We start from the raw sequence: 17,127 nt of genomic DNA on the forward strand, positions 1-17,127 counted from the left end.
TCCACTATGACTCTCTTACTCCAACAAGGCTTCACTTCTGAAAGGATCCATAACTTTCCCAAACAATACCTCACGTTGGGGAGCCAGTGTTCAGACACATGGGCCGCTTCTGGGCAACATTTCACATTCAGACACACAGTGGGTGTGATGTTATTGCCAGAGAACTGAAGGCTGTTGTGATATAGGAGATAACACTTAGGGGCGGGAAAGAGCCACCTCAAGTGATTACGGTAATAATTTATTATAGGTGAACAAATTTCATTCTAAATGAAACTTGAATTTCACTTCAAAACAAACCATTCTTGGGTTTTAAATTTCATAGCTACAATCTTTGGTTTACATTAAAATATTGTTCTTGCCACATTATACAGAGCGAGAGTGATCAAAGAGAATGCCACAGCAGGAGTTGAAGGTCAGAAGCGAAAACCTGGATGAGGGTGTGGAGGCAGAGACATGAAGAGTAGAAGTAGACCCATTTTCTTTATGGGATAAAGTCATATGGAATTCATTCAGAACAACATTTTAAAAGGAGACAGACATAGCTCCTTTTATGTTTCTGTTTTAAATAGTTTTATGAAGATACAATTTTTATACCAGGCACTTTTCCTTACACAGAGAAATGACATTCAGTATACTGAGCCACAACTATCACCATCTGACTTCAGAACATGCTTTACCCCCAAACAAGATTCTTAGACTGAGTAGGGTAGCACAGGAGGCAGAGGCAGGGGGATCTCTGAGTTTGAGACCAGCCAGGTCTACACAGTGGGTTATAGGCCAGCCAGGGATACACAGTGAGACTCTTAAAAGAAAGACAGGAAGGAAGGAAGGAAAGGAAGGAAGGGAGGGAGGGAGGGAGGGAGGGAGGGAGGGAAGGAAGAAAAAAGCCCTTAGCCACTCTTCATACCATATTTGAACTGTGTTTCTTAGCATTTATAACTGCCCATTTTTGTACATACATTTTTGTATATATTTTGTGTATTTCATCCACCTACTCCTTGGTTGACAGACATTTAGTTTGTTTCTATTTTTTTAGGCATATATAAGTAATGTTTCTATGAACTTCACATAAAAAGTTTTATGGAGACAGGTGTTTTCATTTCTCTTGGTACTCAGCAATGTAGTTATTGGGTCCTACAACATTCTGTTTAACTGTTTAGGGAACTGTTGAGGCCATTTTTCAAAGTGGCCACGTTATTTTGAATGTCTTCCAGCAAAACGGGAGGGTTTGCAATCACTCTGGTTGCTGCTGTGTGGAGAAAAGACTGGGGGAAAGCTGTGGAGTGGAGATGGGGAAGGAGAGAGAGGACGCGAGTTGAAACATCTTAGTAGGGTCAAGGACACTCAGCTTAGGGAGCACTTTATACCGTCTTATGGTGTGATCCAGAGGAGAGTGGGGGATAAATGCGTTTACATTACATCATGGGTTAGACCATTAAATTACAAGATTCCAACAGAGTGGGCTTGTTAAAACAGATCTGTAGTTTTCAAAGTACAACCGCTTAAATATCGGTCCCCTAACAAGCGTCTACAAGCACAAGAATATTTTCAGGGAAGTAGCTGGAATCAGGTTGGAGGGTGTAATGAAATTTGTAACTTCTTTAAACCAAGAATGCACAGGGGCTCAGGTGGCAGCCTGTGACAGAGGATGCAAGGCATCATTCCTATTGCCTCACGATACTTCCTATTGCCTCACGATACTTCCTGGCTTCCAAGGCTAGAGAAGGGCTTGCTTTTCTCCAGGTTACCAGGGTAACAGTTCATTCCTCAGTTTACTGTGCTGTATTCACCCTCTACAGTGCATCAGATTCAGGATAGGAAGTCAAACATCTCCTGGAACTGGACAGTTCTATCTCATGTTAGGAAGCCTCATGAAATATCAGCAGGGCAGAATCCAGTTTAGGGTCACCATTGCATTTAGTGGTAAAGTTCATAACTAGCAGTGTGTGTGTGTGTGTGTGTGTGTGTGTGTGTGTATGAATAGGGATTTATCTAGGGCCTTTGTGTATGCTAGGCAAGCATACTACCATTGACTTGTACTCCCAGGCTTTATAAATTCTAATTTGGGACAAGGCTAACTAAATTGCCTAGGCAAATCATTATGTAGCTGGGGCTAGCTTGAATTTGCAATGCTTTTACCTCCCTCACCTTGGCCTCTCAAGCAGCTGGAATTATATGTATGTGCAGCAAATGACTGCGTGGTTTCCTGTGCATTTTGGACTTTGGATTATTTGATTATTTAATTATTGGACTACCAGCACTATGCTACTATACATAAAATTAGGGATTTTTTTATTTTAGGGTATATATATACATATAAATATATGTGTATATATATATACATATATATCAGTGTAATGAAAGAAATCCTAACCAACTACATTGGAAGAACATTTTTAAATGCATGTGGATGTTTTGCCTGTATGTAAGTATGTGTACCGTGTGTGAGGAGTCCTCTCAGAGGCCGGATGAGAGTGTAAGGTCCCCTGGGACTGCAGTTACATATGGCTGTGAACTGCCATGTGGGTCTGGAAATCAAGCCAGGATCCTCTGAAGAGCAATCATGCTCTTAACTGCTGAGCCGCCTCTCCAGCCTCACACATGGAGGACATTTCAATAGAATTTAACAAACTTAGTAAGGTTTTGTGCCAGTTACTATATTAACAGCAAGAGAAACAGATGGATAACAAAAACGAATTATCATATAATAAACACATTTAAAAAGGAAAAGGGTTTCAAAGGCTTTTTTTTTTTAAAGGAAGGGGAACTTAAAAAAATAAATGTGATCCAGTTTTTAACAACAAAGCCAATTCAGGAAAGGAAACAAGAGGAAAACAGAGGGAGGAATGTGTATTCACAGAAGCCACAACACGAGATGCACCTGGATGCCCACTGGAGGATGAACATGTGTTATCCATACACAACAGTGTGCTACCCACTTATAAAACAGAACAAAGTCCTGTCATTTGCTGCACCAGGAAGGGAACTGGAAGGCATTACTGTAACTGAAGTGAGCTGGGCCCAGAAAGACAAATGCTGCATCTTCTTACATCTAGCAGCTAAAATGATCGATTCCATGAAGGTGAAAATAGAATAGTGGTTACCAGTGGCTAAGGAAAGCAAAGAGGAAGGAGACGGCTGGTGCTGAATATAAAGGTACAGTTGGGGTAAGTGGGATGCCTTCTCACGTTCCAGAGAACCACAGGGTAACCACGGTGGACAACAAATAGTTATGTCTTTCAGATTAGCTAGAGAGGGGTTTGAATAGTCTCAGCACAAAGAAAGAGGGTGATGGAGACCCTGGCTATTCTGAGAAGACCGTTACATATTTGAACCATCACAATGTACCTCACAAATACATACAGGTTTTATGCATCAATTAAAAATTAAAAATAAACATTAAGTGTGAAAGATATGTACAAAGCGAAGCTTGGGACTGTACTTGACTGTCATTTCAGAATTTAGAATAGGGGTATGGATTAAAAACTTTTGCTGAAAAAATGAATTGAAAAGTGTAGAATTGTACAGTGACTTTGGGAAACTTCCTAGTTTCTTAGAAAGCTAAACAGAAATTTCGCGTAGACACAACCAATTTTTCTTTTAAGTTTGTATCCAAAGGCACATATGACTTGCATATGTATATATAATGTTCACTGCAGTATTGTTTATGATAGCCACAAACATAGATTCCAAAATTATCAATTGGCAAAAGGATAAATAAAACATGAGATAACTATACAAGAGATGCATGCATGAACAATAAAAGGTATGAATAGATGATGAGATAACATGACAGTCCTCAAAGGAAAAGTCGGAAATAAAGGATTAAATATTGTATGATTTCATTTATATGAAATGCCCAGAAAAGACGAACCTGGAGATTTGGGTTGGAGAGATGGCTCAGTGGCTAAGAGCGTTTGTTGAACAACCGTAAGAAACAGAGTTCAAATTCAAGCACCCGTACAACAAGCTATAACACCAACTCTGAAATGGATAGAGATAAAAGGATAACTGAACTTTGCTGGGTGCTTGCCTACATATAAAAACTATGGGGACTTGATTGGGGGAGGGGGAGGGAAATGGGAGGCGGTGGCGGGGAAGAGACAGAAATCTTTAATAAATAAATAAATAAATAAATAAGTAAAAAAACAAAAAACAAAACTATAGCCTCTTGGTTCAGGAAGAGACCTTGCCTCATCGGAACATATTGATAACATATTGAGGACACTTGGCATTTTCTTCTGGCTAGCAGCATGTGCACACAAAACATGTGTGTATATATACTTAATCAGACACATACACACACATGATTATGTAAGTAAATCTTTTGCAAAGGACAGAAAAGAATGACAAGTTGCTGGGGAGGGTATGAATAGGAACTAACTTCCAAGGTGCATAAAAAATGGACCTGTTCTCTAAGTAGACTTTGTTTATAGATCATTGCCTAAAAACAGGTTGAATTTCACCGACACGTAAAGGAAGTTTTTGTTGTTGTTGGAAAATCCACTCAGGTAACTTTAATAGAAAATGTCGTAGTGAAATAACTATATTGAAATATTAAAGACAGTTCTGAGACTGAGTTGAATAAAGTCCCGAGCACTCGAACCAGTAATAGAATATAAATCATTTCACTAATCTTACAGAACATAGGAATAGAGACTAAAGAAGAGAAAAATGGTTTAAAAAACACACATATGATGGAAGAATATCAGCAATCACCTGGATTCAATTCACCTATGAAAGGAAAACTCATGGAAATATTAAATACGCAAATGTGGGAAATATGCACTGTACAGATAGCAGAGAAAAGAAGAGCAATTTATTAGAAACAAAAATTTTTACTTTAAGCAATTAGCATGAAAAGTGGTAATGAGAGGCACGACATAGCAAGAAGCAATCGTGATTTGTAGTGGAGAATATACTCTAAAAAATATTTACATTACCAGGGATGGTGTTTGCCTTCTATGTTTCTGGGTCTTTGCGACTTAGCAAATGATAGGTATTCCATAATTATTACTGAATGGGATCACTACTGATTCCCACTGCAGTGATCTGTTTATGTATTTGACATACTACAGAGGAAAGGACTGTGTCTTAGTTATGGTTTCTTTTGCTGTGATAAAACATTATCACATAGGCAACTTGAACAAGAAAGGTTTTATTTCATCTTACAGTTTGTAGTCCATCATTCAAGGAAGTCTGGGAAAGAACTGAACAGAGGCCATGGAGGAATGTTTGCTGCTTTGCTCAGACTGCTTTCCTATCGTACCCATGACCACCTGCCCAGGGATGGCAGCTCCCACAGTCAGCCTGGCCCTCCGACCGCAATTAAAAACTGCTCTACAGACTTTCCTACAGGGAAAGCTTATGGGGGGCATTTCTCAATTAAGAGTTTTCTTCCAAAATGACTCTACTAGCCAGGAAGGGAGGCGCTGAGGTTTTATGGCATGAATATTCAGTTTATGGGGCTAGAGAGAGGGCTCAGTGGCTAATGGTGCTTGCTGCTTTCCCAGGTGATCTGAGTTTGAATCCCAGAAGCTACATTAGGTGGCTCACAGTCACCCGTAACTCCAGCTTCTTGGAAGCCCACATCTTCTGGCTTCCATGGATACCCATCCAATGGAGTCTGTATACAGACACACATGTTCACATAAGTAAAAATAATAAAAAAGATTTTAAACGATTTAATGTTTTAAATGCAGCAGACACTCCTAGTGTGATAATAAACCATCACTATTACAACTCAAGGATGATTTCTTTCATAAAAAAGATCCTTGTTTCAGAACACAATGGCGCACTCTGTTCCTGCTCCCTCAGAACTTGTCATTTCAACTATCTCATGTAGCAACTGTATGCCTTTTAAATTTCTCCTGCTATCTCAAATCTTGCTTCCCTTCAAAAATTACATTTTAGCATCTTGAAGACAGGGAGTGACATCTACTATAATCGCCTTTCTAGGTACTAACGTGATGTTTTTAAACAGTAAACGTAGGTTTTATTATTGGTGCTATGAGATAGTGTGGCTTATAGAGTGGCACAAAGCAAGGCTTCCAAGAAGTGACTGTTTGGAGACAGGCGTGTGTGCAAAGGATAGGAAGAAGTTAATGGCAGGACAGGAGAAGACAGTTAGTGTTCTGTCTCAAGCCTGCGGTGTATTCCTCTGGCAAAGCAGTGCTACCGGCAAGGGTGCCTGTCCATCCTTCTAAAGGACAGCTGTGGGATGTGCACGGAAGATGCTTAAGAAAGAGAGTAGAACATGTCCTTCATTACATTCTGGACAAAACCTGGCGCAGGTCTTCTACTGGTGGGCACTGTTAGAAGTTAGAGGCGAAAAGAAAAATCCCAAGTAAACGGCTATTTTAATCTACTCAAACTCTATAGGAAAGATGGGAAGGGACATTTTTTTTTTTACAGACATACGGAGAGAATCTGGGAAGAGTTGTTCATAATTGGGGAATTGCAAGGGATTAACAGCCTGCAATGGTAACATCTCAGACACACAGCCTGAACACATTCAACTAGGACCCCGAGATGAAGTAGGGAGTGGACTGGCTGACCTCCCAAGGTCTTTTCTATTCCCACAGTTATATCCGGAATCCCTCCTTTTTCCACTTAGGCGCATACACATGCCTGCAGTCAGTTTGATAGTAAGTCCCCTGGGCTGTCTTCCAGGGTTAGTAGGACACCACACAAGGCTGATGGCACTCAACAAATGATTCAAATATTTGTTGAGTGAAGGAATAAATGAATCGTGTTTAAATAGGGCTCACATGATCTCCCCAGCTGTAGAGCAAAGAGAACTGGTAAGGGAGCATGAACACACACACACACACACACACACACACACACCTTCTCACACTCTAACCTTGAGAAAGCACAGCCCACCTGCTCAGCAAGAAGGCTGCGGGAGTTTTCTTGGCAAGGATCCTGTCTGTTGCTTCCAAATGCTGTCTCTGGAAGGTCACTTCACCCAGCTATAGGACAGCTTCCCTTGGTCTCCGAGACAAAGTTTGTTGAGGTTCAGTGAAGATCTCCCCTGGGGATGCGTCCGCATTCCCACCTTTACTCTGGGTGCCCCTGGCGCACAACTAGTCCACCCGCAGCGCCCTGCCTTACCTTGGTGAGCTGAGCGATTTTTTTGCACATTTTCACGTGCATCTCGGGATCACAGTCCATTCTCCAGTCCGAACCAGCGCGGGCGTCGGCTTTAGAGCTCGCGCAGGTTCCTGGCGTGTGGATTTTGCTGTGGAGGGTAGATGCCATCGCTTTAAGGCGCCCTACACTAAAAACCTCTGGCTCGCACTCTCCCTGCTGGCCGTGTGCACGTACGTGCGAGCGCGGGCTTGAGGGCTTTCTCCAGAGAGGTGGCAGGCACTGCGGTCCTGCCAGCACAGCCGCGTGGCTCCCCTTTCCGGAGGTGCCTCCCTCTCGGGCTCACTCGCGCACCCACCTTCCTCTGCTCGTGCTCGTTCGCTGGCTAGCTGGCTCACGGGCACCCGCACCCTGCAGAGTGGCGCTGGCGCTCTGCACGTGGGGTTCACGATCTGCGGATGCTTCCGAGAGAGTGCGGGCTACACCAGCAAGAGGACAGCTTCTAAGGGGTGATGGGGAGGTTTGCCCTGGGCAGGTAGTTTTCTTGGGCAACTGGATGGTATGGGGCTCCTAGCTCCGCTATGAGCGATCCAGCCCAAGGTTGATTGGCCGGGCTTAGAGGGAAAAAAATGCTGGCCGTAGTCCCTAGGAGTCCGGTGAGTCAGAATGAAAATACCCTAAAATCCTGTGAATTGGTAGTAGATGGGACAGGTGAGACAGTGGATCCAATACCTGCAGCCCTGATGCTGGAGAGTGAAGGTAGGAGGTGGCGGGGGGTGGGGTGGAAATAGGGGGTGCTGATTCAAGGATATTGGGATCCAGAGCTCAACATCGGACAGTGCTGGAGCCTGAGAACCACAGAGCAGGACTGACTGGGAGCCTCCCCCCCACCCCCCCCACCCCCCGGCTTGGAGAGGAGCCCACTCAGTACTGAATGCTAGAGATGTCCAGCAATGTCAAGTTCAAGGCCAGTAGTGACCGAAACACCAAACAAAACAAAACCCCACATAACTCTTAGTAGGGAAAAGGTTAGCAGCAACACAGAGAAGAAGTCACGCGGGAAGTAAAGAGGCTGGTAGCTGGTATAGGAAAGGAAGGCACAAGGAGCATCAGATGCGGTTGAAAAGCCAAGTCTGTCCAGTTGAAGTGAAGTGGCCCATCAAACTGTGCCATTACCTAAGACAGGCCTGAGACTGAATCCTGTCACCGTTTGAAGTTGCTCCCTTTAGTTTGGGAAGGAGATGGGTAGCAGGTGAGCGAAAGAACCAAAACCTTTTCTGACTTTCCTTGGTTTTAAACAGTGGACTCTGGAAAACATGACAGGACCTTGGGCAGATTTTTCTGAAGTGTGAATACTGTCATCGCTATGAGTTTGCACAGTTAATATATTTTTTTTTATTTTATAAACTGTCTGACCCTCCATACTGAAGGTGACATTACTCATTTTTTTTTTTAATTTTTTTTTTATTTTCGAGACAGGGTTTCTCTGTAGCTTTTGGTTCCGGTCCTGGAACTAGCTCTTGTAGACCAGGCTGGCCTCGAACTCACAGGGATCCGCCTGCCTCTGCCTCCCGAGTGCTGGGATTAAAGGCGTGCGCCACCACCGCCCGGCTGACATTACTCATTTTTATAGGTGAGGTAAATTAACAGTTGGGTGTGAAATGGAGACACCGATGCTACCACTTTGGTTTTATACCCACTTCCCCGGGCAGTCGCAGCACCCACAATAGCCACCAAGAGAATCTTGGGCCTTATCCTAGGACTCCTTGAGACAAAATCTCTGGCAATCAGCGCCAGCAGTCCATGTATTAAAAACACAAGCTCCCTATTTAATTCCAAGTCATGTAGAATGGCATCTACAGGATCTTAATAACATGCCAGCTTTTACAGGAATTCAACCACTGCGCAAATGAGAAGCAAATTAGCCATGGCTTCAACACAAAAGAAAAATGACTCATCATTTTGAATTATCACACCAGTGGCCCTGTGAGTCATAGTATTTGGGTGTGAGTACACACGTGTGTCACAATAGCCTCATTCCTGGTGAGTCTCCAAATATGTGCTAGCACCTGAGTACTGCATTGTAATAAAATTAGTCATACATATCAATTAATTGTAATCTCATCCTTTTCTTCTTTGCGTTAATGTCGAGAAAGTAAAACAACTTTAAAATATGTGTTAGGGCTGGGTATGGTGGATAACTCCTGAAATCCAAGCTCTCTGAGCCAGAAGAATAATTTCTCAATCTTCTCTCCCAAGGGAGATATAAAACCAAAACACCTTGTCACAAAAAGACAACATTTGCTCTGAGATTGCATTAAGCATATTCATATAAGAACACAAAATACAGCATTTTGGAATAAAATGTATTGAGGCAAAAATACAATTGGGTTATATAAAATGTTAATATGATTATTAGGGACACTACAATTTGTTTTGAAAACAGCTGCCTTTAAGTCTTTGGTAATAGCATTGTTTCCTGCTTTCCTGAGACTGGCCCTGTGAAGAGAGGCACACTGGCACAAATGCCTTCTCTGTACAGGAAACAGTCAGTTTGCAAAGTGCACTTGACTTTAGGGTACATGGGGAGGAATGGACCTGGCATTACTGTAGTTTTATTTCTGGTCTATTTTTAGAAGTCAAGTAAATGGAACTCACTAGTACTCAAAGAGAGAATAACCTGAAGCTTCCTAGTTACATTTGTAACAAATGTTCCTCACTGAATGGAAAGCAAATACTTAAACGCAGTTAAGTATTGGTAATGTAGTTGATATACAGTTGAATATTGGAATACAGGTACATCATTTAAAATAAATATAAAATTTAATCTATACTGGTGTTTTGTCTGTATGTACGTCTGTGAGCCACATGCTTTCCTGGTGCCTGCAGAGGCAAGAAGAGAGTTACATATGGTTGGGAGCTGCTCTGTGAGTGCTTGGGAACTGAACCTGGGTCCTTTGCCACAGCTAGTGCTCATCACTTGTGAGTCATTCTCCAGCCCCCAAATTGTTATTTCTTAATTTCTATTTCTAGATCTGACCACTGCCTTACTTTAATCATTTTATACTGTCACTGTAACATACATGCACATGTGGGTGAACACGTGTGCACGCACACACACACATCCACACACCAAAACCACACACACACAGACACACTTTACCAACAGCGTTTACATGAAGCTAGAAATCCTCAAATCTCAGCAAACCCTCAAATCATTAGGAAGTTGTTTATATTAGTACTATGGTTCCCCACCTCAGAAACGTTGATTCCCTAGGACGAGGCTGAGGAAATACAGACAATTACTTCTGTTACACTGCTGTTGAGCATGGCAAACACTAATTTGAATATTGCTTTGATGACACAAGCAGGCCTTGGCAGTTCACTCTATGTCTTCTTGCTTGGTAATGTTTCCCTCACCCCTTGTATTCCAGTTCCATCAACCTTCATGTTACAGTTGCTGAATCCTAGGTAGCCCTGGCCAGACTGGGCCAGGCAGAGATCCTGGAGCTCCCACGTAGGAGTCATTTGATGAAACTTTTGGAATATTACATTTTACTAATAGATTACAATTACTGTTCTGATATTTTAAATGAAATAGCAGAAACTAAAATAGAATTATTTTTTCATTTTGAAATTTGTGATTCAGAAGTCTAGTTTTTAGCTCAGTTTAATTTCAACACTGATTTTAATAACTTTTTTATCTAAATACCTATAAAATTTTGTAAGCTCAAGGGATGGGTTGCAGTATAAACACTTTCAGTCAATTTGTGTGAGTTTGTAGCAATTTTGTCCAAACTCAGTAGTTATGTCTTCCTTAGCCAATCAGTTCTTAGGAGTTATTCATAGCATCTAAGAACATTTTTTGTAATAGGTAATATGTTCACAAGGTGCAGTATTCAAACACAAGAAAATGAAGTCTCCGTCAAAAGTGTTTTGTTAGTCTTCAGCTCTCTCCCCCACAGACAGTCACACCTGGACGTTCAAAGCAAGATTCTAAACCACTGTGTATTAAGTATCACGTTGACTGAGGAGAAACATAGCTCTCCCATACTGCATCACCTCCCATTCATCAGCCTTATTCGATCAGAATTTCACTAGGGGCTGTGGGAATCATGAACATGAGGGCAGCAGCAGTTATTCCTACTAGCTACATAACCTCTTCATTTATGATTTTTTTAAAAAAGGTTTTTTAACCTTTTATTTTTATTTTATGTGAATGGATGTTCTGCCTACATGTGTGTGTTGGATCCCCTAAGACTGGAGTAACAGACAGTTGTATGCTGCCACGTAGATGCTGGGAATTGAACCTAGATCTTCTGGCAGAGCAAACAGTGCTTTTAACCCCTAAGCCAACCCTCCATTACTAGGGTTGCAATAAAGTCTGGATCTGGGTTGGCATCGGGTTCTAACAATACCTACCTTTGGCCTTTGGCAGGTGTAAATGGAGATTGTGTTTTTGTTTCCTGGTTGCCAAGACCCAAATAATCACACAAAAACTATATTAATTACAACACTGTTTGGCCAATGGCTCACGTGTATTCCTAGCTAGTTCTTAAATCTTAACCCATTTTTTTTTTAAATCTGTGTATTACCATGAGGCTGTGACTTACTGCAAGGTTCTGGCATCTTTCTCCTTTGACACCTACATGGTATTTCTCTGACTCTGCCTACTCTTTCTATATGTCTCTGTTTGGATTTCCTGTCTGGCTTAACTCTGCTAAGCCATTGGCCAAAGCAGCTTCTTTTTAAAGCAATGGTAATAAAACATATTCATAGCATACAGAGGGGAATCCCACATCAGGCAGGCTAAACAGCAGCTGCCTCCTCTTATTCTGATACTCCTATAATTGAAAAGATCAAAAGCAATGGTTCTGTGTTGATGATAAATGGCAAACTTGGTGACTGTATCATTTTATTCTCCCACCAGTAAAATATGGAAGTTTATCTTGGTTTGTATATTTGCAATCACTTTATAGTATGCCCTTTATTTGTAAAAAGAGACTGCTCATTTGTTCCCTGCGGCTCAGAACTGAATAATCACACAGAAACTATATTAATTACAACACTGCTTGGCTAATGGCTTACATATACCCTTAACTAGCTCTTCTATCTTAAATTAACACATTTCTATTAATCCGTGCATCACCTTGAGGCTGTGGCCTACTGGTAAGGTTCTGGAGTCCTTCTCCTTCAGCAGCTACATGGCTAGCTGAGGCGGTGAACATACCTCCACCATGTTGGATGGGGTGGAGCCAACAGACAGGGCCGTGGAGTTGGTCCCAGTCATGTCTGCTTGGCATTTTTATAAAAAGGCACTCCCGGTCAGAAAATGATTACATATATGCAATAAAGATGGAGTCAGACAAAAATAAACCTCTGAATGGGTCACATGTGTTTAAAAATGTAAATAGGCTTGGGAGAGAGAGGAAAAGAGTATAGACAAGAGTACAGACAGTCATAGATGAAAAGAGTAAAGATAATAAAATAAATATTAAAAAGTAATAGAGTTAAAAAATAAGTCATGTATAGATGGGATATACACAGAGAGTCTGGATTGTGTATATTATTGTGTTTTCTTTGAATTTTTTGACTGTGAATGAGCTAAGTACATAGAGACATTTCATTGTACAGGCTGCTAAGCTAAACCTGTATATATAGTATATTAACTTCAAAATTTGAGTTATATAGTATATTAACTTCAAAAATTGAGTTTAAGGTTATGTTACTTTGGAAAAGAGGTTCTTCTTTTGCTTCCACAGATGATGAGAACCGTGGATTCCTTCCAGGCTAATGTGATTTGATGGAGCAAGGCCCTCTGAAAGGTCACAATTAACCCTAAAACTACTTTGCCCAACAAATATCAAGAAGCAGTTTGGAGAAAACTATGACCAAATTCCCAAAATAATTATTTATAAATTATTGTTTTCATTTAAAGGGGATTGGGTAAAAATTGTAACTGGTCACAGTCAATCGCTTTTTTGAAAAAAAAAACGGGGGGATATTATATAGAGATGAACACTTTGCATTGGTGTGGATCTTGGTTTATTGATATAAATCTAAGGTTGATTTTGTTACACTGTATATATGTATTTCTGCTCCTGTTTAAGGTATTGTGTTTATGCAGCTCATTTAAAGTGTAATATGTAGTTAAGAAATACAGATTAATATATAGTCATCTATATTAATCAAACTTTTAATTACAAGCAAGCTGCATCATTCTGCTCACAGACCACACTCAGTCGGACTGCCTGCCTGAGTCAGAGTTTGCCCTGGCAGGAAGGCCCAGAGAGCCGGCATTTTAAAACAGCATAGCTTTTTTCCTGCTATGGCTGAAAACCGAAAAGCATGCATTCATCTTTTCATCAACACCGTTTAAGTGTTTCGTGGCAGGACCTCTTAAAAGAACTGTGGGAACTGGGTGGTACAAAAACCCCAATAGGTGAAACCTCATGTTACAACCATATAAATAAATTGAGAGAAAAAATCACATTATCATCTCACTACATGCTGAAAAACATTTGACAAATCTGACACCCTTTTATGATAAAGGTCTTGGAGTGATCAGGGATTTAAGAACGTATCTAAACATAATAAAAGCAATACACAGCAAGTCAACAACCAGCATCAAATTAAATGGAGAGAAATTCAAAGCAATCTCACTGAAATCAGGAGCAAGACAAGGCTGTAAACTCTACCCATACCTATTCAACATAGTTCTTGAAGTTCTAGCTAGAGCAATAAGACAACAAAAGGAAATCAAGGGGATACAAATTGGAAAAGAAGAAGTCAAACTTTCACTATTTGCAGATAATATGATAGTATACATAAGTGACTCCAAAAACTCTACCAAAGAACTCCTACAGCTGATAAATACCTTCAGTGATGTGGCAGGATACAAGATTAACTTAAAAAAAAGTCAGTAGCCTTTCTATATGCAAATGATAAAGAAGCCGGGAAAGAAATCAGAGAAATGTCACCCTTCACAAAAGCCACAAACAACATAAAATATATTGGGGTAACACTAACCAAAAAAGTGAAAAATCTATATGACAAGAACTTTAAGTTTCTGAGGAGAGAAACTGAAGAAGACACCAGAAAATGGAAAAATCTCCCATGTTCTTTGATAGGTAGAATCAACATAATAAAAATGGCAATCCTACCAAAAGCAATCTATAGATCTAATGCAATCCCCATCAAAATCCCAACACAATTCTTCACAGACCTTGAAAGAACAATATGCAACTTCATGTGGAAAAATCAAAAATCCAGGATATTCAAACAGTCCTGTACAATAAATGAACTTCCAGAGACATCACCATCCCTGACATCAGCTCTATTATAGAGCTACAGTAAAACAAAAACCAAAAAAAAAAAAACAGTTCAATATTAGCATAAAAACAGACAGGTTGACCAATAGAATAAAATTGAAGACCTGGATATTAAATTAATCCACAAACATATGAACACCTGACTTTTGACAAAGAAGCTAAAATTATACAATGGAAGAAAGAAAACATCTTCAACAACTGGTTATAAACATGTAGGTTAATGCAAATAGATCCATATCTATCCCTTCACACAAAACTCAAGTCCCAATGGATTAAAGACCTCAGTATAAATTCAACCACACTGTACACGATAGAAGAAAAGGTGGGAATTAGCCTTCAATGCATGGCACAGGAAACCATTTCGTAAAAATAATACCAGTAGCACAGATACTGAGAGCACAGTAAATAAATGAGACCTCCTGAAACTGAGAAGCTTCTGTGAAGCAAAGGTCACAGTCAATAAGACAAAAGGCAGCCTACTGAATGGCAAAATATCTTCACCAACCCCACATCAGAAAGAGGACTGATCTCCAAAATATATAAAGAACTCAAGAAATTAGACATCAAAATTCCAAGTAATCCAATTAAAAATGGGGTTCAGATCTAAACAGAGAATTCTCAGCAGAAAAAAATCTCAAATGGCTGAAAGACACTTAAGGAAATGTTCAACATTCTTAGCCATCAGGGAAATGCAAATAAAAATGACTCTGAGATACCATCTTTCATCAGTCAGAATGGCTAAGATAAAAAACACCAATGATAGCTTATGCTGGAGAGGATGTGGAGTAAGGGGAACACTCCTTCACTGCTGGTGGGAATGCAGACTTGTACAACCACTCTGGAAATCAGTTTCTCAGAAAATTGGGCCGGGCGGTGGTGGCGCATGCCTTTAATCCCAGCACTTGGGAGGCAGAGGCAGGCGGATCTCTGTGAGTTCGAGGACATCCTGGTCTACAAGAGCTAGTTCCAGGACAGGCTCCAAAGCCACAGAGAAACCCTGTCTCAAAAAACCAAAAAAAAAAAAGAAAATTGGAAATCAAATCAACCTACCTCAGAACCCAGTAGGTACTCTTATTTATTATTGGACAGATAACTCAATTTCTTTCTTTTTTTTTTTAGAGTTTAAGTTCCATTTTATTTTTCCAAGGTGTTTTCTTCTATCTTTATGAAGCCACTTTACATGGGCTTTGGTGGAGGTCGTGGTGCAGCACCAGCAGGTCTAAATCGTGGTGGGGGTGTTCGGTCCTTCCGAGTTTCCCGAGATCGATTCCTTACTACCTTGCTATGAATAGCACAGCTCACACAGTAATGCAGCTTGACATAGAGTTTGGGGAGCACATAAGCGTCGAAGACACTCGCTTCGGATATGTCCCTGATGGCAGCCGCCTCTGTGATGTTCCGAATGACGAACTTCTTGATGGCCTTGTCCTTAGGCACACAGCAGGTGCAGTTAGTGCAGCGAATTGGCTGCACGTGGCCGCGGCCCTTTTTGGCACTTCTCCCTTTTTTGGTCATCTTGGAGCCAAGTCCCGAAAGAGGCCAGATAACTCAATTTCTAAGAGAAGGCACTGTGCTAATACTAATGTCAAAAGCAGAACGTCATTTTATTTCACATGCATTGGTATGAAAACAGCACAAGGCCTTCAATGCTTTAACTCTTCTATAATACTGAAACATTATTTTCATTACAGGGAAAACCTATCTGTTGAGAGCCAGGCCAACCCAAGGCTCTCATAATACCCAATGAAAGAACAAAGAGAACATTATTTCTGTGTCCTTGCCCAGGGGCAGACTTGGCAGGGTCTGGTCTGGTGCCAGGTCTAGAGTCTCTAAGGAAGTAAGGTTTCAGTTCCTGGGAACCTAACTTTTCCTCCTGTAAAGATTGGAGTTATCAGTTCCAAGGCCCTGATGCTTGGTCTGTCTGTGATGGACTTGATACCTTGTTCTCTTTACACAATTTTGCTTGTTAGTTTCCTGTTGAATGTATCCCATTTCCTCCCGCCCCCTCCCGCATACAGTGTACATGGTGTTGAATTTCTCAAGAAACTCGCTTGTATAAACTTGTGGAAGAACTCCTGATTCCAAACTTCCCTATTTTCTTTATTATTTCTTATTCCTGCTTCTCTTTCCCATGAACTTAGTCACTAAAGAACAACCTGTTGGTCCAGGTCACTATCATTGTCTTCCTCCAGAGTATGGCTTTTTACTTTTCTTAGAAAAAAGATGAGATTAAGACATGATTATGGATGTCTATAATTCAAGGTATATGGACAACTTAACAAAACATGCTTAATATCATTAAGAAAGATATAACTTTTGAAATTTCTTATTAATGTCACATAGTTAAGAAATCCTATTAGTTTACTTCAAGAATTATATTAATATATATGTATATATATCTATATACTTTAAATATGGTATTATTTTCTTTTATCCTACTTGTAGTGAATACATTTAATCAGAAGCCCTCATACGGGGAATGCGAGAGTGGCAAATTCATTCCATTACCCCAAAGCCCCAGCACACAAGAATAAGCAATATCTTAAGGCTTTCATTTTTTACATCTTGAATTAAAATTAAGAAACAAACATGCTTTCAAATTTGGGTTCCGATGGGATGAGACTTTTTCTTCTCTCTTCTTAAAATACACCTCTTTATCCTGAAGATAGGACATATATGGTTCAGCAGTCTTTACTCTCCTAAA

At 40.5% G+C, this 17,127-nt stretch overlaps 2 protein-coding genes across 2 annotated transcripts in view; both read right to left on the minus strand.

Annotated features, from left to right (window-relative positions):
• Fam184b (family with sequence similarity 184 member B) overlaps nucleotides 1–7,304 on the minus strand; it is a 78,744-nt gene extending 71,440 nt beyond the window's left edge. Inside the window, exon 1 of the mRNA XM_041636282.1 lies at nucleotides 7,117–7,304. Within this exon, the coding sequence (XP_041492216.1) occupies nucleotides 7,117–7,263 (147 nt within the window). The 5' untranslated portion in view covers nucleotides 7,264–7,304. The remainder of the gene's footprint in view (nucleotides 1–7,116) is intronic.
• An 8,234-nt stretch (nucleotides 7,305–15,538) lies between these two features.
• On the minus strand, nucleotides 15,539–15,938 carry LOC121436587 (40S ribosomal protein S26-like). Its single transcript, XM_041636603.1, has one exon. It carries the CDS (start codon nucleotides 15,936–15,938, stop codon nucleotides 15,600–15,602), a length of 339 nt encoding a protein of 112 aa, XP_041492537.1. The 3' UTR covers nucleotides 15,539–15,599.
• Between the last annotated feature and the right edge of the window lie 1,189 nt (nucleotides 15,939–17,127).

The sequence above is a fragment of the Microtus oregoni genome, unplaced genomic scaffold, assembly GCF_018167655.1.
Source record: "Microtus oregoni isolate MIOR12 unplaced genomic scaffold, Mior012 000049F_ref0000343, whole genome shotgun sequence".
Classification (NCBI taxonomy): Eukaryota; Metazoa; Chordata; class Mammalia; order Rodentia; family Cricetidae; genus Microtus; species Microtus oregoni.

Coding starts and splice junctions, on each gene's coding strand:
- LOC121436587 (XM_041636603.1), bottom strand. CDS start 15,938: ATGACCAAAAAAGGGAGAAGTGCCAAAAAGGGCCGCGGCCACGTGCAG.